General features: G+C 46.0%; 1 protein-coding gene across 1 annotated transcript in view; it reads right to left on the bottom strand.

The window, feature by feature from the left end:
- Positions 1-13391: 13391 nt before the first annotated feature.
- RYBP (RING1 and YY1 binding protein) overlaps positions 13392-26353 on the bottom strand; it is a 74207-nt gene continuing 61245 nt past the window's right edge. The window contains exons 3-5 of the mRNA XM_068558329.1: positions 18066-18242; positions 17873-17971; positions 13392-17432 (exon numbers count right to left, since the gene is read on the bottom strand). Of these exons, the coding sequence (XP_068414430.1) occupies positions 17180-17432; positions 17873-17971; positions 18066-18242 (529 nt within the window). The 3' untranslated portion in view covers positions 13392-17179. The remainder of the gene's footprint in view (positions 17433-17872; positions 17972-18065; positions 18243-26353) is intronic.

The raw sequence follows: 26353 nt of genomic DNA, 5'->3' as shown, positions 1-26353 counted from the left end.
GGCTCAACAAGGCCACGCAGCTCTCAGTGGCAAGGCTAGGATCTGAACCCAAGGCTGGTCTTAGCCATCTCACTCTACTACATTTAGCTCTAGTTCTGAACTAGTAAGGTGTTTTCAGTTGCAAGGGACAATGGTCCAATTCAAAATGGCTTAAGCCCACTTCCATTCCCCAAAAGAATTTATTGTGGAGTTTAGGGCTTTCAGGCACAGCTGGATCCAGATGCTCAAACAAGGTTCTCGCAATTCTGTCTCATCCTTTGGCCTTCTTTTCCTCGGTGTTAGCTTCACTTTACAGTACCAGAGGTACAAAGATGACTACCCAAGGCTTCAGTCTTCTACTCTACTTCACGGAGTCTCTGGAAACATGACACTCTGTTCTAATTGTTCTGGCACAAGTCCTGAGTATTAGTTTCATTGACCCAGCTTGGGTCACATGACCAGCCCAGAACCAATCATTTGGTTAAGGGGATACAGTATTCCCACTGGCCAGAAATGGATCAGGTGTCCACCCCTGAAGTTAGCGGGTGAGGACAGTATCCCTACCCCCAAATCACAGAGGCTGAGAATGAGGCAAGTGACTCACCAAAGGGAAATCGAGAACCACTTACTAGCAGAATGGATTCTTGGCAAGTAGAACCAACAGACATCCACTGTAGTAGCCTCTCTGTATCCTCCTTCAGTCTTTGGTAAATTTCCTTTGGGAAATCTCCAGCCTTATCCTCATAGAAAGAAGAGGCAAAGCCTTTGCCCACTGCAGCAAGGCAAGATGGCCTTGGTGTCAGTCGCCTTTGAATGGCAGATGGGATTGGTAGAAGAAGTGCATTGTACATCTCCCCACATTGATGGTGTGTGTGGCCATTTGACTGCCTTTGGTCAGCACAGTGTGAGTGTGTGCGAGTAGAGGTTTTAAATGTGTTTGCTTCATTTCACTTGGTCTTCTGTGCTTCTGCCATTTACCATGAGACATCCTCTGGGTAACAACTTATTCCAGAACAAAGAAACACCTGGAACATACCTGATCACAGACCCAAAGCCTAAAGCAGAGCTACCCCAGAAGGCCACAGACCCAAGAGCAAGACCCATGTGTGGCTATTGCTGTAAGCGCCTGAGATTTGAAGGGAGTTGTTTGTCATGCAGCATTATCATAGCAAAATCTGACTATCACACTTTGAAAGTTTAGGAGGCTTTATGTTGAGGGAGACCACTACTCTTTGAAGTAAACAGTGTTTCAGGGCCTTAGTACTCTGAGCTGTAGCCAGTCTGTATTCTGCCAAGATGCCCTGGGAACCCAGAAAGGCACAGCCACCAGATTTTAACACAACATCATATTTCAACTGGCACGAAGGCCAGAAAGAGTTTCAGCATCTTTTTTGGAGCCCTGCAGCTGCCCTACCCTCCCTCCAGGGTCTCTGCATGACCTTGGACAAGTCATTTGCCCTCTCTTAGCCTTAACTGTCTAATCTGTAAAAGGGAATAAGACTAATCCTTAGCTTTGGAGGGGAGCTGATCAAGAGGATATATATAAAACACAGTTCCTGGTGCATTGAAATAGCTCAATAAATGTTAGCTTTCTAGTTATTTTTAAATTACAACAGGAGTAAAGATGCGTTTGAAGGTTGAGTCTGCTCCTCTGAGCCTTGGGAACATCATGCAATAAGCATGTCTGTGCCCCTAACAAGAAGCCCCCTGTGCCTGAACCTGGCAGAAGAAGAATCTAGAACATGACAAGGCAGGTTTTTCTCTTTTTGTTTTAGTTCCTTGAAATCACACAGTCTATTTATTTTGATCGTTCATCACACAAACAAAAATAAAACAGATACTTGAGAACAGCGACAGCATTTGCTGCAACTTTGATCCATGAGAAAGAGCCACGGCAGGAGGAGAAGTCACAATTCCTTTAAGTGGGAAAACATCGAACTCCCACGCTTCCTTTCCATCGGAAATTTCCCGTGAGGTGGGATTTTCATGCCAATTGACAGACCAGCCTTGGTCCAGCCCTCTTCAGGCTCTGCCTTTGGGGGCCTCCTGTCCCCGGCCCTGCAGTGTGAGCCTTGGAATGAAGGTGGTGAAGTGGTGGTAGCCGAGCAGGAGCTAATTCAGGGCTTGCCAGGTGCCAGGCGCCACATTACATGCTCGGTGTGCAGGCTCACTTTGTTCTCACCACATCCTGCCGGGCTGCTGCACATTTTATCCCAGATGAGGAAACTGAGACTCAGAGATTTTAAGTCATGTGCCCACATCCCACAGAAAGCCAGGGGCAGTTCCAGGACTCGAACTCAGCCCTGATTCCGAAGCTTATGCCCCAAATCCCTATTTTAGGCTGCACTGCCTGGTCCTGGGTGTATGGTCCTGGTCCTCTTTGGGGAGGGATGTATCCAAAGCTGTAGCTCCTCCAAGTCCCTGGCTGGCCACATCCAGGAAGGGCATCCTCCAAGCTATAGCCTTGTGTCCTCAGAGCAAAATCCCCACCCCGGGCTTCTGTGGCAGTCGGCCTTCTCCACTGCAAAGAGCCCTGGAATAAGGGGCTGCATACCTGCTTCCTACTCTTGGAACGACCTCTTCCCAGCTGTGTCGCTCAGGCGCTCACTCATCTCCCCGAGCCTCAGTTTCCCCATCTGTAAAAGTTTCCCCATCACACACTTGGCTCAGTGGTTTCCAAACTGTTTCAGGCAAGGACAGCACGAGTGAACGAGCACGCAGACCCCCACGTGAAAAACCGATGACAGGGCAGCCGTTGCAGATAATAGCGGCCTGGGTCTTGGCGCCCCTCAGTCTCCAGGGGAGCTGTCTGCACTCGATTATCTCAGCCCAGCTCTGCAGCCCCATCCAGCTCTGCCATTCTGTGTTTCTCAGATCCTGACACATGCCCCCCCAAGAAGGATTCTTCTTCCCAGATGTGTTCATCAAGACAGTTTGGCAAGTGACAAAAAACAATTCAAACCAAGTTGAGCAAAACGAGAAACGTAGGGGCAGGGTCCCTAGAATTCCTCTTTGGCTTTCTTCAATTTGGCCCTCTCTGGCTTAAAGGCTTCTTGGCTTTCCACAGCCCCAGGGAAATTATGAGTGCCTTCCTTTAGCCTGTAATTCCCTGAGCGACCTGGCCCCTGGTTTTCACTCCAACCTCATTTTGAGGCTTCCTCTCCCTCCTCCGGGCCTTTGCACATGCTGTGCCCACCAAGAACTTCCCCAGGTTCTTCCATAGCTGACTCATTCTCACCACGCAGGCTTCAGCTCAAATATCACCTCTTCAGAGAGGCCTTTCCTGTCCACTCCAACTTAGGTAGCCCCTAACCTCTCCCATCGCCTCGCCTGGCTGCATTTCCTTCTCACAGTCTGGAAGGACCTTATTATCTATGTGCTCCCATGCTTGTTGTCTATCTCCCCATTAGAACGTCCACTGGATAAGGCTCTGCACTGTTTACTGCGGTATCCCTGACACCCAGCACTGTTCTTGCCGTGGACAAGCACTCCATAAATAGCTGTGGAATGAGCGAGCACACGGTCGACAATCACGTCATGCTTTATCGAGTCTAGACTCCTCTGCCTCAAATGCAACATCTCACCACCAACCAGACCCTCTTGCTTCTCTCAGAGGGAAGCCACCTCCGCCCCCCCAGCCGGCTCTGCAAGCCAGTCCCTCCTTGGCTCCTCCCTCCCATGCCCACCCACCCATCCCCACGTCCTGCCAACTCTACCCCTCACCTCTCAGAGCCGACCGCCTCTCCCTGTCTCTACCACCACCTTCCAGGCCCAGCTCCCGTCTCTCCCCTTGGGGCGCCTGCTGCAGCTTGCCAGGACCTCTCCCGGAATCTCTTCTTGCCCCAGTCCTACCTGATCCCCTCAGCACAGCTTTGATTCTGTCAACCTCTGCTGAAAAACTACCAATAGCATCAGCCGGGACGCCAGCAGGAAGCTCAGCTGCCTTCCTGTGGGCCACAGGCTCTGCACGCCTGCCCTGGGGGCCCAGCTGTGCCTTCCTGCCCCTGTCTTTCTGCTCCAGCCCCAGGTTCCCTGGGACCCCCAGCTTAACAGAGCACTCACCAGCGTTGGTTCACACACTTCTCCTGGGGCTACTGGATCAAGTCTGCCCTCCTCTAAGCTCATCGGGGCAGGTACCTTACCCGGCTTTCCAGGCTCAGCCCAGCCCCATTTCCGGCCTTAGGGCTGCTTAATAAATATCGGTAAATGCATGGATGAATCAATGCGGTTGAGTACCTACTATGTGCCAGACATGAAGCTAAAAATGTAAATATGTTATTTCATTTTCTCAGGAATCTTTTTTTTTTTTTTTTTTGGTCACGCCACATGGCTTGTGGGATCTTAGCTCCCCGACCAGGGATTGAACCCAGGCCCTGGCTGTGAAAGCGCCAAGTCCTAACCGGTGGACTGCCAGGGAATTCCCTCAGCAATCTTTCAAAGTAAGCAGTGTTATGTTCGATTAAGCACATGAATGAATGAATGAATGAATGAACGAACTTCTAAATGAGGGCAGGGGCACAATACCCGAAAGCGTACAGAAGCCAGGAGGGAATGTACTTAGTGAGCGGCAGCCAGTAAGAGGCACCAGTGGATAGACAGGATCACGGCAAATGAAGCACCATGGCATCCTTAGGAGTTGAACTGTGTCCGCTCAAAATTCATGTGTTGAATTGTACCCCCAGGACCTCAGAATGTGACCTTATTAGGAGACAGAGTCCTTGCAGATGATGAAGTTAAAATGAAGTTGTTAGAGTGGTCCTAACCCAGTATGACTGGTGTCTTTAAAAAAAAATGGGAAATTTGGACACAGAGGGACTGACACACATTGAGGGAAGATGATACAAAGAGACACTGGGAGAAGACGGCCACCTGCAAGGCAAGGAGACAGGCCGGGAACAGGCCCTTCCCTCACAGACCTTGGAGGAAACGCTGTCAATACCTTGACATTGGTTTTGCAACCCCGAGGAACTGTGAGATTGCTGTTGTTAATCCACCCGGTCTGGGGTACTTTATTACGGCAGCCCTAGCAAGCTAATACGGCACAAACGGCATGCACATACAACAACACTTTTCAACTCCTCGTGGCCAAATAAGACTTGTCCGGAGGCCACATTCTGCCCAGGAGGGTGCAGGTGGCAACTCCTACAGCCTGTCGGGTCCCCAGGGAATCGGCTCCGGGGGGCGGGGGGGAAACTGAGGTCAAATGGATCAAATGGGAGTTCAATTATGGCTTGGAGACAAGTCCGCGAGGTCACAGATTAAATGAGGGCAGACGCTGGAACCGGGGCCCCGGGCTCCATAAGCTGTGCAGCCGTTCCCACACAGAGCCAGGCCAGGCCCAACCCGTTTGTCAAGTACAGGAGAAAACCCGAATTAAAGGGAAGAGATAGACTGGATCAGAGACATGCCTCTCGACCAGTACCCCCAGCATACGGTCATCAATACTCTATAAAGCACATTGGAACTGCTGTTTACAAGTACCTGTTAATTATTAAAATTGAATCTATTTTTTTCTCCCCTCCATTTAGTTGAGAAATCTCACGTTACACAGAAAGGTTAATTACAAACCGACTTCCAAGAACCCTTTGTTGGAAGCTTCTGTTTCATTTTCTCCAAGATGAATCCTTGAACTCCACATTTAGGAATGCAGATGCAGGCCAGCTTAGTGAAATCGTTTCCTCATTCTAGCAGCCCCCAGCTGTAGCCAACCTCTCAGATGGCCTGATGCAGCTGGGATTAACCAGAAACCACTTCAAACCCCCCCCAAACCGTCTAAAATGTGGTTTTGTTGCTTTTTCCATTGAGACTGAAGACCACCATGTTTTCAACATGTTATCCTGGTTGCAAAAGGAAGAGGGTCTCCAGTTCTGGGACCACAGTGAGAGACATACAATATCCCAGTGGCTACATCAATTAGGTCTGTTTGCTCCTGGCCTTGGGGAAGGTAAATGGCCTGTTACTTGGCAGGTAATGCATACCACATGGCATTCCTCAGCCTCGAGGAAGCCGGAGAGGCCTCATTTTGCTAGCGAGAACTGGAACGGTGCAGTAGGGAGCAGGCCCCCAGCACCAAGGCTCAGCCCTTCCCCACCATTAGCTGTGCCAGTGAGCTTCCCTGCTCACCATGAGCCCTTTGCAGCCTTCCCAAATTCACTTCTCTCCAGCCATGCCTGGAAATCTCCTTGTAGCAGGTGGGGTAGTACCACCCACCGCCCTAGACTCTCTGCCTGGCCAGTATTGAGTCTTATCAGGTTGAGGAAGTTGTCTTCCTTTCCTAGTTTGTTGAGTGTTTTCATCATGAAGGTAAAAGTTAGTTTTAAAAAGAGACATTGAGGCTTTCGCATAAAGATGGAGCTTTGTACACACATATCATTTTGTTCCCTCTTGGTGTACCATCTAAACTAGAGTCGAGGTTTTGGTTAGGGTTTGGGGGCGGGGGGTATTTTTTGTTTGGCCGGTTTTTTGTTTCAGCAAAAAAACAAAAACAAAAACCCGAAAAACAAAACAAACAAACACAAGTCTGGGAGAATGAAGAGGAGACAACAATAAGAAAAGATTTTAAGCTGGGAAATAGATGGGTAGATGGCCACTGCCTTAAGAAAGCCAAATCTTAAGCCAAGCTGTAAAAACCACCAATCAACCAAATCTTTCAGAAGGTCAGGAATTTGTTCCTCATGTAACTCTAGAAGTCGAGGTGAAGGGTAGGACTGACTGAATAAGGAGAACTGGTTAAAGCTGTTAAAGAAGTGGGTGGTTTCCCAGATGGGCTCGCTGGGCCCACCTCTCACTCCTGGAGGCAGGGTGCCCGTTCCTCCCCGACTCCACCCTAGAATGAAGGTTTACTCCCCCAAGAAGGTGAAGCAGACGATGCATGGCTTTACCTGATGGAGACTGAGGCCCCAGACTGTTGCCGGTCGGTCTTTACTTCCAGACAGGAATTTGGAAGGGTCTGAGACTCCTGAGGTGGGCAGACCCAAAGACATTTACATTCAGCGTTTCCCAAAAAGCAGCCCCAGCACGTCCCTCAACAGATAACAAGCTCTGCTCTCGGCTTGGTGTTTCAGCCTTTCAGCCCGCCCCTCTTCAACAGGAGACACCTGAGGAAAGCCTTTAACCGGGCATAAAACAAGGACCTTAACAATAGAGACTACTTCTGGGAAAAAAAAACTTTAAATCGTCACTAATTTTCTCAGAGAGATGAGAGAATATACTACAGGCATGATATAAGAAGAGGATGTGACAAAAAGAAAATATACAGAGAAAAACAACAACAACAAAAGGCTCTTGGAAATCAGAAACATGACAGAAGAAATGAGCTTAACAGAAGAAATGGGAGGCAAAGATGAGATGCACTAGTTTCTGGGAGCTGCTGTAATAAAGTACCACAAACTGGGTGGCTTAAAGCAACATAAACGTATTGTCTCACAGTTCTGGAGGCTGCAAGTCCAAAATGAAGACGTTGGCAAGGGTTGGGTCTTTCTGAGGACTGTCAAGGGAGAGTCTGTTTCTTGCCTTCCTCCTCGCTCCTGCTGGTTTGCTGGCAACCTTTGGCATTTCTTGGCTTGTAGAAGCATCACTCCAATCTCTGCCTTCATTTCCATGTGGCATTCTCCCTATGTGCATGTCTGTCTCTATGTCCAAATTTCCCCTTTTATAAAGACACCAGTCATATTGGATTATGAGGTCATCCTACTGACCTCATTTTAACCCAATCCTCTGCAAAGACCTTATTTCCAGATAAGGCCACATTCACAGACACCGGGGTTATCCACATCTTTTGTGGGGACATAATTCAACCCATAGCATGAGGATGTTTCTTTCTAAGAAAAACAAGAACATAAAAAGATAGAACACAAAAGAGAAGTCACAAGAAAATCACAGGAGGTGATTCTCTGAATATCTGAATAACAGGAGTTCCAGCAAGAAAACGGAGAGTAAATGAACGGAAGTCATAAGCAAAATATTTCAAGGAAATTTCTGAACACTGAATGACTTGAATTTGGGGATTGAGAGGGTCCACTGGGCATTCGGCAGAGTGGTGAAAAGAGACCCACACCAAAGAGCACAGCCATGAAATATCAGCGCGCTGGGGACACAGAAAAGTTCTTTAAGTGTCTAGAGAGAAAAAATCGGTCCCACGCACAGGTCAGGAACCAGAGGGCTTTATTAGGCTTCTCATGAGCATCAGATCACCAGGCTGTGAGGAAGGAAAATGACTTCCAACCCAGCGATTGTGCCAGGCAGGTGTGAAGGAAGAATAAACATGTCATTGGTCTGGAAAGGACTCAAAGGATATGCCTCCTACACATACACTCTTTCTCAGGAGGCTACTGGAGGATGAGCTCTGCCAAAATGAGGGAGTAAAGCAAGAAAGAGGAGGACTGAGGTGATCTACACAATCAGCCCCCGAATTCTCAGGCCTTTAGACTCAGACTGAATCAAGTCACCAGTTTTTCTGTTTCTCCAGCTGGCAGATGGCAGATTGTGGGACTTCTTGGTCTCCATAACCATGTGAGCCAATTTCTATAAAAAATCTCTCTCTCTAGATAGGTAGATATATATAGATATACATATCCCTCATCTATCTATCTATCTATCATCTATCTATCTATCTATCTACAGGTGACCCTTGAACAACACGGTTTGAACTAGTCAGGTGCACTTATATGCGGATTTTTTTCAATAAATAGATACAACAACACTACACGATCTGCGATTGGTTGAATCTCTGGTCGGTTGAATCTGCAGATGCAGAACCACAGATACAGAGGACCGACTGTGAGTTATACTTGGATTTTTTACTGCATGGGGTGGAGGTCTGCATCCCTAACCCTCTCGTGTTGTTCAAGGGTCAACTGTACATCTCCTATTGGTTCTTTTACTCTGGAGAACCCTAACTAATACAGAATGGCTTAAATAAAAGAGAAGTTTATGTCTCACCTGTGAGAGGTCAGGAGCTGGGCAGGGCATCCAGGCTGCTATCTTTCAGCTCTTGTTATCCTTACTGTGTAGCTTCCATCCTTAAGGTGACCTCATAGGCCGAGATGACCGAGGTGCAGCCATCACATTCAAGTTCCAAGCTGAAAGCTTGAGGAATCAGGCAAAGCACAAGGATGCTTGCCTCCGTTTCATCATTCAAGGACATTAAGGGTCTTTACTGCATAACTGGGAGATGTTATTGCTCTTATATTCATTTATGGCCCTTCTGATCAGACAGGCCTGGGCTCGGGCTGGCTGTGCCCTTTGCGACCCTGAGTGAGGGTTGTCAAGACGTAAGGACAGTTCTGTTTGTGTATGGTCCACAGCAGTGGTTTAGTGGGAGGCCAGATGAGACTGTCATTTCCAGGGTGCGCTGACATCTGACAAATAAAGAGAAAAGCAGCCAAGCCATCCAAACAAAACTCAGGAAATAAAATGTTAAGTCTTTCAACATGACGGTGGGAGGCTGGCCACCATCCCGGCTCCTCCCACAGGGCCTGCTGCTTCTTGGGATGCAAGCTCCCGGCAGGACTGGTGGCCCTGGAGTGGGAGAGCCTGTTCTCCACGAGAATTGTAAGGCGAAGCCAGAACCTTCCTTGTGGGGAGGAGTGGGGAAGGGGGTGAGGATATCGGCTAGCCGCTGTCCTGGAACTATGTCCTTTACCACCAGACAGCAGCAGAGTCAGTGCTGGGCTTTGTGAGGGGGGATGGCTTCACAGCGGCAGAGACCGGCTAAGAACAGAGGGAAGTTACGGGCCGGCTTTCACGTGGTTTGAGTGCCAGGCTTTTTAGAGGAACTCAGGCGGATGTGTGAGAGAAGGCCCTGGCTCTATCTGCCGACTGCCAGAGACTAGAAAACACCCGTAGCAGGGCCTTGGAACCCACGCCTTGTCAAATATATATTTACCGCCTTCTCCATCCCCTCTTCAGACTGTGCGGTTGGGAGCAGGAAAATAGCAGGCTTCCTCAAACTTTTCAACAGAAGCACCCGTCAAGGCAGCAGAGTATACGGAGAATGTGAAATTTCTTTGAGGTCCTGCGTTTTACTGTGAAAATTCATGCTGAAGTAGTATGTCACCACCCCCTAGGCTCCCGGAATCGATCTTGTCAATTTCGCTCCTCCTGCGTGCCAGGCGGCCTGCCCCCGCCCCTCACTCCCCTCCAGCAGCACCAGCCTTTCCCAGGCAGCGGTGCCCGGGAGCGGGGGGGCCCGGCTCCGGCAGAGCGGGGCTCACGCTGGGCCCGCCAGCCCAGCACACCTCCCTCCAGTGGCAGCCGACTCTCTTAAGCAAAATCTTCAGATGTCTGGGTCGCCGGGCGGTGGGGATTTTCGCAGGCACTGAAGTGGATGGTCCCTGTCGAGAGGCTGCCAGCATCTCACCTGCTGTCAGGAAGAAAGGCTTCTGGTGTCCAGGGAGTCAAGAACGACTCACTTAAGCAGAAGTGTGACTAAGATGAGAGAGGATCCAAAAGCACGGCTGACAGCCGGAGCAGACTGTTAAATCCTCCCTGGTAAGTGACGGTGGACAACCCCACAGGGAGGGGAGCCGGCACCCCGCCAAGGCCACGGTGCTGGCACGCAGATGTTCCAGGAGGATTTCCCCATCTGCAATTACAGCGCCAGGACCTTCCCTCTTCTGTGGTGGCAGTTCCGGTTTACAGCTCTGAATGGTCCTATCTCTGCAACTAACTGGTACCTGAAGGTGACACGAGCAATCCCCTTGCAAAGCTACTGTGGTTCCAAATGTGGCCTCCATGGTGGGAAGTGGCAGATAGAGAGAAAGACAGACAGACAGACAGATAAAGGAAATATTCAAAAACAAGACAATCACAAAACAAAACAAACCCTTCTCATTCACTCCTGGTGTTAACATCAGTGAAGCATCAGAATGAACGTTCGAGAAAAGTTTTGCTCTCCATTATTAGAAACATAGCAAAATACAAGCAACGACGGGGCCACTGGCCCATGGCCCCTGGGAGGAGAGAACAGGGCAGGAGAAGTTTGCTTCAGAGGTGAGGAAAATGAGCCTGAGAAGGCTGACTTGCCCAAGGTCACCCAGTCAGGTGGAGGTGGGAGTCTCACCCAGTTCTGGCTCCAAAGGTGTATCCTGCTGTTTCCAGGAATCTGGCTCCAAAGGTGTATCCTGCTGTTTCCAGGAATCACACCCGTTTGGTGTTCTGCCCTGTCATCTGAGAGTCCCCGAGTTGGCAGAACCGGTGTGACAGCCTGGGCAGGTCCTGGTCCAGCCTACATGGCGGGCTGCTGGTCTGGCACTCAAAGCTGCAGTGCTCAAGGTCGGCCTCCTCCTCTGGTCCCGTTGTGAACTGTGGTAAGAGCTGGTGTTGGGTATTTTGTTCTCTTCTTTCCTGACTCCTTCAAGCCTCTCAGCTGCCTACTGCTTGGAATCCCTATGGCTCCAGCAAGTGCTCCACAACTGAACGGTTGATTCAAAACTGCCTTGTAGGGTTCCCCGATTGCTTTGGGTGGGTTTGGTCCAGGGCAGGAAGGGCAAATGAGTTTTGCCTCACAGGAACGTGGGGTAAGGATGCCTGGAGAGCTGTGTTGAGGTTTCAGAGGCTGAACTCACCTGAAAAACAGTACTGTGATCGATCTGTGATGCCTGGCACAAGCTCGAGGTGGGGAGAACAGGGTCGGTGGTCCAGGTCAAAAGCACCTGCAGGAATGGGCCAATTTCAGCCCGTGCCCTTGTCTCCACACACTCTGCCCCATTTGCTGTTTTTCAGAACCACGGTGGATGTGTAACCGGGCACTGGATGCCTTACAGCTTGGCTTCCGCCCCAGCCTTGCGGTTTATGCCTGGAGAGAAGGCAGGTTGACCAGGCAGAACACAACAGATGGATGCCTACTTTCACTCTAGGGTCTACCCAGATCTGAGCCCCCTCCCCTTCAATCTCTCCAGACATGGCCTACGATCTTTTCTAGAAAAATCAGAGCCTTCCCTGCAGTATTCAGTGGTTCATTTCCACTGAGCTTACAGAGCCCAGGCTGCCGGGATGAAGACTGTCCTTTCCTGACAAACGTCATTAAGGGCAGCCAGATTAGAACCTGGCTTCTCTTGATGATTAACAAACAAGACCTTGATCAAGAGTTTTTAAGCCTAACACGACAATGGCTCTGAAGCTTTCCTTGCTTTGATGTTAAGATTTCAGAGGAGCTCTTCAGAACTGCTGGGAGGTCAAGGATGAAACAGATGCAGGGCCTCCCTGAGAGCCCTCTTCTTCTCCTCGCTGCCCTTGTTTCCATGTTACAGGACAAGGAAAGCAGAGCACGGCCTGGTTACTTCCCGGCTGAACACATCATCCTACCCTTGACCAAGATTAATTCGGCAAGAGCTTCTTACCTCGATGGTGTCACACCCCGGCCACGGTATTCCTCAGTAGGGGTATGGACATGTGGTATCAAGGCTGGGGTTTAGCTAAAGACATGAGGGAAGAAGCCTTCACCTCCCTTCTCATCTTCACAACCGCAAGGAATCCACTCTTTCTAAAAGACATCCTTGCACTTTCACTGTAGGGGCCAACATCTTGCTGTACACCTCCATCTGGTGTGGGAAGCAGCCTCCGTGCTCCTCAAAAGGTGGTGCCAGTGCCACTGGCAGCAGGGGCCCTCAGAAAAGACTCCTCAGGTATCAAGGAAAGCTGACAGGTCGGGGTACAGCCCATCACTTATCTGAGAGCCCTGGGAAACATCAGAGACACCACTTGCTCCCTGCTCTTCGATCCTTCCAGATTTTTTCCAAGACTCCCGAGGAGCCAGGAGCAAAGACAAAAAAGAATGAAGTTTGCTAAGTTTTCTTTTACCAGGACAAACCCATTTTCCAATTACAGTCCTGCACCATTTATACTCTCCTCCTCTCCGTGCTAGTTCAAGTGCAGACTCCGGCCAAAGAACAGTAATCACAGATGACTCTTACGAGTGCTGTTAAGTGACTTCCACATTCTTTGGAAGTGACTGTCTCGGCAGCAGTCTCCCTAGCACGGGGCAATAAGCCAGCTTTGTTTGTGGGGCTTTTAGGTTTGACACTGCATTTCCTTTACATCAGAGTCACAATTTACCTAACTGCAGTTGGCCAGAAAGGGGTTGTCTTCTGAGGGTTTTCAGTCATGCACTGAATTAATCATCCTTACCCATCATCTCCACTTCCTTCCTTAAATCATTGCAACCTACCTCAAAGGATGCATTTACAGACACTAGCTCGCTTTCTTCCAAAGTTTGGCCATTCTTTGGTTCCATTATATTTTCTGCTGCAGCTCTGAGCCGTGCACTGAGACACCCCAGTCAACTTCAGCATCTGATAAACTCAAGTTCTTGGCCTCCTGTTCTACTGGAAATATTACACAAGTGAAAAATCTGAGTACAAAAAGTTAACTGTTTTCCTACAGGCTAAAGTCTACACAGACAAAAATAAAGATTTCAATGTAAATTTTACTATTTTATTTGTGAAAAAACTACAAGCAGAATTCATAAATAGACATTTCTATTTAAAGCAGGAAAACGATAAAGTGGCTTCTAATAACATAGTCGTGCACATGCCAGTAACAGGAATATATTAACATCTTTTATTTGCTAGACAAAGAGCAGTGTCCAATATAAATTTCCCCCAAACATTTAAGACCTGTGAATTTCTGACCAGTTCACAAAACCACTGACACTTTAGCATGAAGAAAAAAAACAAACCTAACAGACTGTCAGCTCTAAAGACGTTACAGAGCAGGAACTTCCAAAAGCGTTATACAAGCTGTCTTTCTGGGCAAATGAAAAATATAGCTCGTATAATACATTAACAAAAATTCACAAGGTAAGATTATGTTTTGACATACTTAACAAGCATTCTCTATTTGTCTCCAACAAACAAAGCTAAGGAAATAATGTAACCATCTTTACACAGTAAATTAAGGTTACAAGTCATACACAAGAACAGAACTGCTTGCGCATTAAAAACTGTTCAGCTCCATTGTCATACTCTAAATGTTGGCTCTTAAACCATTTTCGGTTACATACAAGCAAAGGTTATTATATATTCAGCAATTAATAAATTTTCAATAATTTAAGATACGGTAGCTTAAAAAAGTAGACTGAGAATGGTCTTGATAAGGCAGGTGAAACATCTTAGTGGAACTAAACTCACAGAAGCTTCTGCCAATGTTTTGAATATCCAGATTGAAACTGAAAGATTTTGATTAAAATTTTTTGTGGGTGTCAAGATGTCTTTACCTTATTATTACTACTATTATTTTTTGAACTGCATGACTCAAGCAGAGCAGGTCAGATAAGCTCTGTGCGCGCGCGCACGCACGAGTGTGAAGAATTGTGTGGTATTAAAACAAATGGAAACTTGCAAGCGTTAACACTGTGCTTTTGTTTTGTTTTTATAACCTGCTTACTGTGCCGCTGAATACCAAGTATTTCTGGTCCTCTTTTAATATGTATCTTTATCATCTACACTAGTGTTTTCACACACTGCCTACTAATTGTAGGGCAGACTGCAAATGCAGAAAGTTACAGGAATTCCATTTCCAGAATACATGCCTGAGGGATGTCATCCATTTCGGAAATCAAAAGCCTGAAGTACCTACCACCGCACTACCGTAACAGAACACACAACAGCAGCTAAAGGATGGGCCCAAGAACATCTGATTGCTGAGACCAGTCCCACCTTGCGCTGCAGTTTCTACCAAAATGGCCATTTCATCCTCTCACCTGTTCTAAAGCAATCCTCCCTTCCTTCACCCCTCCCCATTCTTTATCACGGAGGCAAAACTGAAAAACCAAGACATTGGCAATGAATCAATTAGCAGCCTCTGAGTAGCTGGTGAACCAGCTTTTCCCACACATCTCGGGGTCCAATCACTTTACATGAAACTAATTTTGAAAAAGTACACAGTGTTTCTGAACAAAGTGCAAACCAACACTTACTGGTTCCAAAAGCAGTGCAACCCACATGAGTTTGGTGACGTTTAAATTTTTTTAAAAAGTTAATTAAAAAACTTAGCAATTCCTTACACCTCTGGAAAATAAATATGGCTGACTAATTCACCCTCCCTGAGACCCTTAATAAAAGGAATATTAAAACTTTAGAAGGAATGTCTTTGCAATACTCCACTAATATTAAAATGTGGATTTAAAATTCATAGTCAAATCACTATGTATTCTATATCCTGATGCTTATAGAAAGCATCTGATTTCCTTTGGTTCATTAATAAATACTTTAAAAATGTATTTAAAAAGGTTAAGTATAGCTTGCATCCCAGATACAAGCAGTATTTTAAAAAGAGGGGGAACATTGTCCATGCATTTGAGAATAGGACCACAGCAACAAATGGCACTGCTTTATCATCTATACCTTTGAGAACAGAATTTAAATGATGGTACATTAGTGACTAAGGAATAGTTTTAATGTAAATGTGAAAGGAGCCTTCCTGTTGGCTACTCAAATCAAGCTGTTAATTTTTCTGTTTACTTGTTGCCTCCACAGACAGAAGTTACTTCTATTCTTAAGCAGACCAGGTTTTTCACACCAAAATGTGGTGTTTCATTACTAATCTGCTACCCTCCCGGAAGTACCATCAAATAAAGGAAGGTGACATCAAGTTCCCATGCTTGAAATGACTCTCAAGTCTATGAACTCTGCGGATATGAATGTAAGAGTCAAAGAGAAGACAGACCCTAAATCTAAACAAAGCAAAACAGAACATTTTTAAAATGAGGAGGGGTGGATTCATATTACGGTCTTTTTTTTCCCCCCTTTTTTTGTTTGTTTTTGCAAGACAGTTTTAAAAAAGAGAGAGTGAAAAGAATCTTTTTTAAAAGAGAGTTTACTCAAGCTATCTTTATCTTGAGGAAGAAAAAGATCACAGGCTCGCAGGAAGTAGGAGCTTTCCCTGCAACTCTGGCTGCCAGCACTTCAACCATTTATTCACCACTGAGTTCCTTCCCACAGCAGGGAATTGAGACACGTCTCCCAACACTGAAAAGCTCCATGTGGGGACTGCATGTACTGGTTGATAACCTTTGTTCAGTAAAACAACAAGACTAGATTTCAGGAAAGAAAAAAGAATTCTCACAACTGAATGGGTAGGGTAAGGGAAACGAGGGGAAGTGAGGCAAACAAAGTTCGATTAAACAAAACACCACATGCAAAGTGGAGACAGGGATTTGCTTCTTGTATGGACCAAAAATACAGGTTAGACAGTTTGAATCCTAAAACTAAGAGACAATTTATCAATTTACCTCAGACATGAGTAGAGGTCTGGAAAATGGATGGAATTCGAGTTACAGAATACCACATTTTCATGAATGCTTATGTAAGAACAGCAACGTTAACATGTAACCGTAATTTACACGAATACTTGGCATTCTGGAGCTAGTTTCGTTACTTTTGACTGATCAAAGCCCTCCCAACTAAACCACTTGTGATTTGTCAGTTATTCCATCGCAAATGCAGGCTATCTGGAGCAGTCTTTAATTTGAGATCACATTGTTTAAAAAATATATATTTTTCTATCGTCCAGTACTCTTTAGACAGATGAGAGAGTCAAGTTCCCACGTGGGTTGGAACATACTTCACGTAAGACTGATTTTAACTTAATTTCAGCACTTTCATAGAAGGGACCGTCCCAGATCTGTAACTGTTCAATGTTGAATTCACTTCACAGTGTATCAAGCACCAGCGTTGCCATGGATTGGTTTCAAATAACCCTTTATATATAATTTTATATTTATATATATATAGTTATATCAAAACTGATAGTACATAGTATAACTGGAAGAAAGAACTAAACTTAAAAGGATATGCTGAAAGGATGGAGTCTGTGAACACAATAAATAAAAGCTCCCTCCCCCTCCCACCCCACTCCCCCCCAACAAAACAAAAACGAAAACCAGTTGTAATGTACATGGAAAATTGTGCACAGCAGATTTTTTTTTTTATATAAAAAGTAGATTCAGGAGCACATCCAATTATAAATGATTGTTAGGAAAATCATATAAAACAATGGAATACATAAAAGTGTCAAGAGTAATCGTCAGGGTGCGAAATTCCTTGGGGGCCAGATGCCCATGGCAAGCAGAAATTATCCTGGCAGCATCACTAAGAGGTCGATGTCCACAGAAGATTCTCCAGGGGTGTGAGTGGCATGGGCAGGTGGAGGATGTGAATTTCATACCCTGATTCATAGTTTCACAACTCCATGTGCAATTTCAGAAAGATTCATCATTCACTGCTGACATGTCGCCCTTTGGCGTGGAGGAGCGGGAGGAGCCCTTGTCTGTGCTCTCCGACCCCGAGCTGCTCTGGTTCTGCTGTTCTGACCCTGCACTGGAGGTCACTGTGGATGAGGAGGTCGAGGAGGAGCGAGTCTTTTCCTTAAAGTCTGTGATAATGACGGTGACGTTGCCCACAGTCACTGCCAGCTGCTGTGCGGTGCTCCTGTCCACGTTTTTCAGCCGGGGCCTGAAAGCAACACCACAGGGGGACAGCCCATGAAATCGGCTACGGATGCAAAGGACTTCGGGCCCAAAGTCACCCCGCCACACACACAGACTGCATGTCGCTGTGGCAATGAATCTAAAACGCCAGCACGGATACCAGCGCTTACTACCAAATCTGCCGACTAAGCGTAGCAAGAAATGAAACCGCCATCAGTTACAGCAAAGCTTCGGACCACTGCCAAATTATGATCAATTTATCTTTCTCCTGTTTTGGACTCAGTCATATAAAAGCAGCTCGTATCTATGTACATGTATTTTGAAAGTTAACAGTCCCACCCCCCCAGATCTTCACCCCACCCGTTCTTAGCCTACAAACCCACAGGCACAAAAGCACCCCTGACTCTTGATTATGAGCAGGTGAATCAGGGCAGCGACGTGGTATTTCACTCTAGTTTCAAATACCTTGAGGTGTGATTCGTTTCACTGGTCTTTGTTGTAGCATTTGCAGACTGTATGCTGTTCGCTTCGCTAGGAGGATCTTTCAGAATATCGGACTTTGGTCTAAATGGGGAGACAGAAAAAGAGGCATTTAAAAGACATCTTTGATTCACCTGCAAAATAATATAGTACTGTACTGAGTTACCCAAGAACTTACTTTGTTTTTTTGTTGGTATTTTTCTTGGTAACACTAGGGCTAATTTCTTTATCTTTCTCGGGTTTCTCTTTGTCTTGCTTTTCAACCTTCTCCTTCTTCTCCTTTTTAGGGGGTGGTGGAGTAGCATACTGTTGGGCCACTTGCTGTGCCACCAGCTGAGAATTGATCCGAGGTTTTCTAAAACATTCAAGAAAAGATGCCTCATCATTTGCTTTTTAACTGTTTCTTTAATTTTAAAATTTTGGTCTCATAATTTTTAGGTATTTTATTACTGGTATCTGGCAACTCAAAGTAAATTATATGGTGTTTATTATTTCCAGATAGTACGGTTAAGTCCATAAAACTTTTCCTCTTTCAAATCCACTCTCCGTACGTCTACCTTTAATGACATAAACACATGTGCTCACACAAACATACACATCCCTGTGCAGTCAAGACTTTCAGCCAATAAAACATGACGCTGCTTCTCAGAGTGCTGAGAACACTACTTCTTTTGAGCTGTCAAGATTATACTGACTGACAGCTTTCAAATACTCCTGCTGCAGAGGGTTAATCTCATTTTATTAAATGGACACTGGTAATCCTTTGAAAAGAGAATGAAATTAGAAGTGTGACATTCACTCCTCAATCTAATTACTCCGACTTGCTCTGCTCCCCTGCTGCTCTGCGACTGGCACAGACAACACGTATAGAGCAATAAAAGGTAACTGTGGTTCATACGAGCTTCCAAGGGGGTGAAGACAAAGTCACTATAAAAAAATCTTAGACAAGTGATACATTCATTGTGCCATCAACCATTATGTCTGCACCAGTCTCCAACTGACACTGGCTCTTAACACTATTGTTTACAAGTTCTAAACGGTGCCAAACGCTTCTCACAATGCATAACCATTCGGACCCAAATGGTAAAGGGAGAAAGGAAAACCTAGGCACTATTTCTATACAATATTAATTTTCAAAGACATTAGCATCTAGATCGACATTTACAATATAATAAATTCTCCAAGTACAAGGTAGAAAACACATATCTAAGTGGGTCATTAATGAGGTGAAGCAACCACCTGCCATGATGTAATGATCCCCTTCAGACCCTACATCCCCCTCTGTTCCCAGCGATGGAGGCACTGGCCAGAGAAAAATAACTGGACAGACAAGGTCTGCCTCATCAATGAGGGAGCCACTGGTGGAAGAACGGAAATGGAAAAAAAATTTAAAAAAAAGCCTACGAAAAACAAAACAAAAGTTTCTTTCTTAAATAATTCCACCATTTTTTTTTTTTTCAAGAAAACAAACAAAAAGAGTTGCTAGATTCAGGACACGCTGGCTCCTAAGTTAAGCACAGTTATTGAAGCACCTCTTGGGAGGAGGTGTGATGTGGCGAAGAAGAAATACAGGACAAGGAGGGGACACACACCTACTCCTTGACTTCATCAAGGCCAGCCTGCTAGGGGAAGTCACTGGGTTTGTTCTGAGTGTCTCAGTGCTGGTTCCACAATAGTGTGGCTTTGCAGAAAGCACACCAACAAAGGAGCAATCCCAGAGCAAGTTTCCTAATGGTCTCCGGCAAACACAGGCCTTGGTTACGGCGGCATACGATGAAGCCCACAACAGGTACGGTCACCTCAGGCTGGACCACAAGCAGCCTCACATGCCACTTAGCAAGGGATTCAAAGATGTGAAGTGCCCCGAGACAAAGGGAGGAAGGTACTTAATACTCTAAACTGGGGCTTCCCTGGTGGCAGAGTGGTTGAGAATCTGCCTGCCAATGCAGGGGACACGGGTTTGAGCCCTGGTCTGGGAAGATCCCACATGCCGCGGAGCTACTGAGCCCGTGAGCCACAACTACTGAGCCTGCGCGTCTGGAGCCTGTGCTCCGCAACAAGAGAGGCCGCGATAGTGAGAGGCCCGCGCACCGCGATGAAGAGTGGCCCCTGCTTGCCACAACTAGAGAAAGCCCTCGCACAAAAACGAAGACCCAACACAGCCAAAAATAAATTAAAAAACAAAAAACAAAACTCTAAACCCCCGCCCCTCAAGTGAAAGGTGAAAGGTAACATTCTTTCTTTACAGGTCTAACAAAGGCAGCAGCAGCCATTCTAACACATTCTACTCTTTCAAAGAGGATGTGTATCTGTTAATACTTACAGAGAAGATAATCACCACTACAAACTATTTCACAAGTACTCACAGGGAACACAAACAGACCAGCTGTCTACAGGGATTACCAAGCAGTTTAAATCAGAGTTTAAACAAATTGTCATATACTAACCAATACTCAGGTGTCAAAATGAAATAACTCAGCCAAGTGAAAACTAACTAACTAACTGAATAAAACTTTATGAAAAACTACACCTTGAGGGAGACTTTCAATTAAGCCAGTATGTGTACTTCACTGCATGGAAGTCTGACAAGAGAGGACAACTGGACACCAGTCCAAGACCACCTTCAACAGCGAGAAGAACCAACGGCACGTGGCACACCAGACGCTTGCCCCAGAGAAACCACCCCCAGCCCCATCACCAAGCCCACCCAGTCTGAGTTAGGGGGGGCCTGTCTCACTCCAGCACATCCTACAGAGTTCTGTGATGTCAGTTAGCACTGTAACTGCCAATCAAATGTACACTCCGGAATGGAACGACCGTGTCTTAATCATCCTTCTCACTGTGGCATTCAGCACAGTACCAGGTACCCAATAAAATTACCTACTGGATGAATAAAGAATAAACGAAAATTTCAGAGAAATACAAAGTAGGATAAGGACTGAGAAAAGGGCCCAAGCTTTGGTGATCAAGAAGTCAACTGCCGACTTTCAGGAGAGCAAGCCACACGCGATCAGGGCTGCAAAGATGAAGGGATTACAGGATGTCAGAGGAATAATCTAGAGGCGGCCAACAGGAACCCTTTTGAGAATTGTGGTGCTGAGGTCAAGGACAGCCCTGCCACTGCAGAAAGGGGTCAGCAGGGTTTGAGGAGATTTCCTTGGGAACGGGAAGCTTAAAAATCATGTTGTACACTGAAAAGGGAGAAAGACTGAAGGCAGGCAGAAGAGAGGGGTTAGCCATGGGGCAAAGGAGAGAAAGAATACAATCAAGAAAAGCGCTGGGATTGGGATTGACATGTATACACTGATGTGTAAAAAACTGATGACTAATGAGAACCTGCTGTATAAAAAAATAAATAAAATTCAAAAATTAAAAAAAAAAGTGCTGGGAAAGGAACAGAGACACTTTCTTCTGAGACGGGAGGGATGCTAGGTACTGGGGGATTATTGGCAGAATAGGGAAGTGAGAGATCGAAGGAGAGATCCTGAAACGATGGACATCAGAAGTGGCGCCTGGGTTGGTGAACAGCTGGCACTACCAGCACAACAGAGAGCTAGGGAAGAGCAGAGAGTAGAGGAAGTCACCCTCGCCTCACAAACAGCCCCAACGGCAGGCGTGTGGTGCACCTGCAAGCAGCTCTCAACCACCCAGACGCCGTGCTGATCCAAGATGGATTATCCCTTCACAGGCGGCTCGCCGAGGCCATGGGCACAGCGTGGGCAACAGGCCAGGTGCCTGTCTCATACTCCTCCCGCAGACGACCACTCTCTAACATTTCAGCAAGGCAAGCAAACCCTCAGAATTCTTCAGTGCATGCACCACAATCCAGTATCTGTAGGACAGTATACACACACACACACACACACGGTAACATAAGCGGCAACTCCTCAAATGCAGCACGTGTGCACAACCGCGCCGATGTCCTCACTTGTTCCTAAGAAAATGATGTCTGACTAGAATAGTGAAAGTGTTCCTCCTCTCTAATGGGCAACCAAACTGAAACTTCACAAATGAAAAGGACCCAAGGCTCACTGGGATCAGATTATTACCAAGAAATATGGGACGTCTGCTAAAAGCACCTGTGTTGTTTCACAAGTACCGCTGTGTTCTCAACGTCCTCAAATAACAACCTAGTAATTCTTCCATCATCACTTGCTCCTTCCCCACAAAAACCCTCACCAACAGGTGGGAATTTGTTATTTTAATTATTAGAGTGCTTTTTTCAAACTAGTTCCCCCAACAAATCCCACATTCCTTCTCAGACCAGGGAACGGGGTGAGATGGGGAAATGCACCTAATTCATTTTGAAATGGTGCAGTGCTGCTGAACAAAATGCATACTTTTTGGAGAAGGTGAAGAAATGAGAAGGGTCATCGGTGGGAGACCCTCCAAAGGTGCCACCCTGCCATAACTGCTGTGGCAGCTCCTGCCATCCGTCCCCTACTTACTTGCAGGCCGGCACACTCTGACGGCATAAGGGTGGGAACGTGCCACCTCCACGGAGAGCCACGCGCACCCCACTCCACCCGGCCGCGCTCTCCAGGTTAGATGTTATGAACTGCCCGTGAAGCAGCAGGGGCAGAGCCACCTCACAGCCATCACAGGACAGGCACACTGCGAAGCTAGAGTCAGCACAACATCCTCTAGGGCAGAAGTGATTGTCTCTGTTTTACAAATTAAGGAGACTGAGAGCAGAAAGATCCAGAACCTTGTCTAAGGTTCACAGTAAGTGGCTAAACTGGGATTTTTTAACCCAGATCCACCTGAACTTTTCAAAGACTCCATTCATTCATTCATTTATTTATTTATGGCTGCGTTGGGTCTTTGTTGCTGCACGCAGGCTTTCCCTAGTTGCGGTGAGCGGGGGCTACTCTTTGTTGCGGTGCGTGGGCTTCTCATTGTGGTGGCTTCTCTTGCTGCGGAGCACGGGCTCTAGGCGCGCGGTCTTCAGTAGTTATGGCACACGGGCTTAGTTGCTCCGTGGCATGTGGGGTCTTCCCGGACCAGGGATCGAACCTGTGACCCCTGAACTGGCAGGTGGATTCTTAACCACTGCGCCACCAGGGAAGTCCCCAAAGACTCCTCTTATGAAAGTAACTTCAAATGAGTCTCCCCACCGTGTGTGTGTGTCGGGGGGCGGGGAGGGGGCACAGGGTACTAGGGATGGAAGACCCAGGTCAACTCAGGCTACGGTTTCAACAGATACCTGCCCAAGAATTCCAGCACTCTCGTTAGCCCCACCATCCTCACTGGGGTAAGAAGAGGACTACTTGGTTGTCCTTAAGGGGAGAGGAAGGGGCATGGGGAGAGGAGATGGCAAAGTATGTTTTCCAATGTCTTTTAACATTTCCTGTAAGGAATGAACCCGTATCACGACATTTAACACTGCTGATCAGTGAGAAATAGATACTTCCCATAGATTTACACTGCTCAATGCAGTCTTTTAAGTGTCACACAACACACTGTATATAGCTCGCTTAATGGGCAGAATTTCCAGCATATTGCAGGACGTCAATTCTTCAATATGGAGCTGAGAGTCTGGGGTTCTCCAAAATTACCTAAGTTTCCCAACTAACAAATCTTAAATAAGCAATTAACAGCTTTCCCAATACAGCGGAAAACATCAGATCAAAGAACATGGCTTACTGCTTTTGGTGACTACACCTCAAAGCCCATTAACCACCAACAAAACAAACAAACAAACAAAAAGCCCTGTTTGACCAGAAATACTATATAGTATATAACATGGGGCCTGGTTTCCTTTGTAAGTACGTTTGCCAACAAAAGTTTTTTCCAATCTTCTTCAAAACTGTATTTTTTTAATAAAAAATTTTTAGGCTTCTGAAAATTGTTTCATACCTTTATTGTTGCTTTTCCAATAGAGTTTACAAAGGAAAATCTGCTGTGACATTTCAGTAATAGACATCGTCAGGAAATCTTGTCTATTTATTTGCATTTGAACAGCTAATATTTCAGAGAAGAGCTGATTCCATAAAGTGAAGCAAATCTTTATCTAGGGACATCCTTAATTTTTGAAAAAGAAAAATTTCAGAGTTCGAGCACACATGAACACAAATGAGAGCAAAAAACAAGCTATCTTCCTGGATTGCTTTGGGGGAACATGGGCAAACCATATGTTTCCCCCATACAACACTTTCCTTCTCCACTGTGTGCTCAGCGGAACCTGAGATCTGTGATCATTTCTCATGTGCTTTTCTGTATCTCAGCTCCCACAATGAGAAACAGGACAAAGCCATCTTCTCGTAGTTCAGGCAACAAAGAGCAATAACAAATCCTTTTTTTTTCCCCTTGATTATATTCAGCTCTTCCTAAACTAACATTTATGTTTTGTCCACTTATGGAACTCCATTTTCAGTTAAAATACCCTAAAAGGCTCTGAAATCAGACAATCAACTTATCCATTAAAAAAAAAAAAGTACCCTGCAACTTACAAAACATCTTTGCCAAGTTAACTGACACTGCCCTTGAGTTCTCCTGCCATCGCCTTTACCTCCCCCACCAAGCCCTTCCTTGCCTTGGCAATCTGTCGGTTGAAAAATTAGCAATTTCCAGGACTGAACTAGTCTGAAAATGCCTGTCCATTTAGCTCACTCTATCAGGAGCCCACGAGTCTTTATGAGAGATCACATCATGGCTCTGTAATTAAAAGGAGACTTCTCCACATAACCCATTTCCCTGTCCCTCCACTCAAAAGGTTATTCTACACGTGTGCACCAATGACTGAACTTCTGTATTACCGAGCCCACGATACACGCGCGCACGCGCACGCACGCACGCACACACACACATACACACACACCAGCTGGGAACACAGCAGAGTACTCTGCACAGCCGTTACCGACTAAAATATTTTGAACATGAAAGGGGAATAGTAAATACAACCTCAGGGAAGCGGGTGGGCCAAATGTGTAAAGTGCGTTATAAACTGCACACTTTTCTTTGCAGAAGTACCTGTTAAAGCCATAATGAGGGTAAATAAATCTGATCTTTGTCTGCATACAATATGTATTCCAAGTTAAAAGAAGCTGTGAACCCATTTTCACGCCGGCTAACGCCTGTATTTAGCTCCAAGGCCACGTAAGCATTAAGATTCAGGGTCTGTCCCAGCAACACTGCCGACCACACACTACTGGCTCCTGGCTTCGGTGAGCACAACAGAAAAGAGGCCCTACGAGAACAACTCGTTTTCTGTTCGTTTTACCCACCCGCTGCTGACCCATTGTGTGTTACAAACCAAAGATAAAGCAGAGGAGAAATGCTGTGAACAGAACACAGAAGTCAGGACTCTGGCTCCAACATCAATGACCATGAGATCTTAAAGGGTGATACAAGACTTTTTTTAAACTCTAGACATGCACAGGTAGAACAGATTTGAAGTAATTAGGCTACTTTAGGGCTCTTTCCCCTCCACCTATACTTATATTTTAACAACTACTGCCTCACTTTATCCTCAACAATTCTAAAAGGTATGTTACACAACCACTAGTATTCTCAGTTTAAAAAGAGAGAGAGGATTTACAACTACACCAGAGACAATTAGTCTGGTAGTCTTTCAGGTGTACCATGCTAGGCTGAGAGTTTTGTAACAAAGGGTTTTAATCTCATGAAAATTTCTGTACCTTTTCATATTTGATGCACGTTATAGTACAGTTATTACTAAGAATCACCCAGGTGAGTCAATCCAGCCCAATGAAGAATAATAGATGAGGAAATATGGCAGATAATCTAGTTTCGTAAATAAGTTCCCAGGGAGTTTCTAGGTAAGCACCTTCTTTGCCACTATTTTAAAGGGCTGATTATCCTAAGAGACCAATGGACAAATATTCATCTGTTCAGTTATGGGATGAAACCACACAAGAGCTCCAGTCAAATTCTTCCCTGACGCAGGAAACATAAGACCTTGTACTAGCTGTCAGTCCCAGTGACTAGGGTGCTCTTTCAGCTTGCTGATTTAGGCTCAGTTCAACATTACGCAGACCTAGCTGGCTTTGCTTTGGAAAGATGAATACTCATGGCCTTCCTTCCCCAGAGCTGCTGTTGCCACAGAGTCAGGCCACGCTACACCAGGGTAATAGGAAACTTCTATGACCTTGTGACCTTCACTGCTACAATCATACACTGCGTGGCATTATTAAATTCTCTCTGCTCCCCAAATAGTATCTCTTCTTGCTGTTCTTTTCTCTCCTAAATAGTTCTTTCGCCTCTCATGTAAACACCTGTTTTCATGAAATTTCTCAAATCTTTTAGAATGAGCCACTGGGTGGCCCGAAGCGGTCTGAGTTCATCTTCTAGGTTACTCTTTCCCACCAATATACATCCTTGACTCAGGAGAACCACTCTGCCTTGTACCAGAAAACTAAGATTTCCCCCTTAATTCGGACTCCAGCTATCAAATTAAAAAAAAAAAAAGTCAAGCCATCCCCTTTATTCCACTTACCTCTCCAT

This window comes from Eschrichtius robustus, chromosome 12 (genome assembly GCF_028021215.1).
Source record: "Eschrichtius robustus isolate mEscRob2 chromosome 12, mEscRob2.pri, whole genome shotgun sequence".
Taxonomy (NCBI): domain Eukaryota; kingdom Metazoa; phylum Chordata; class Mammalia; order Artiodactyla; family Eschrichtiidae; genus Eschrichtius; species Eschrichtius robustus.
Note: the sequence above shows the minus strand (reverse complement) of the source record. Positions and strands in the feature narration are given on the sequence as shown.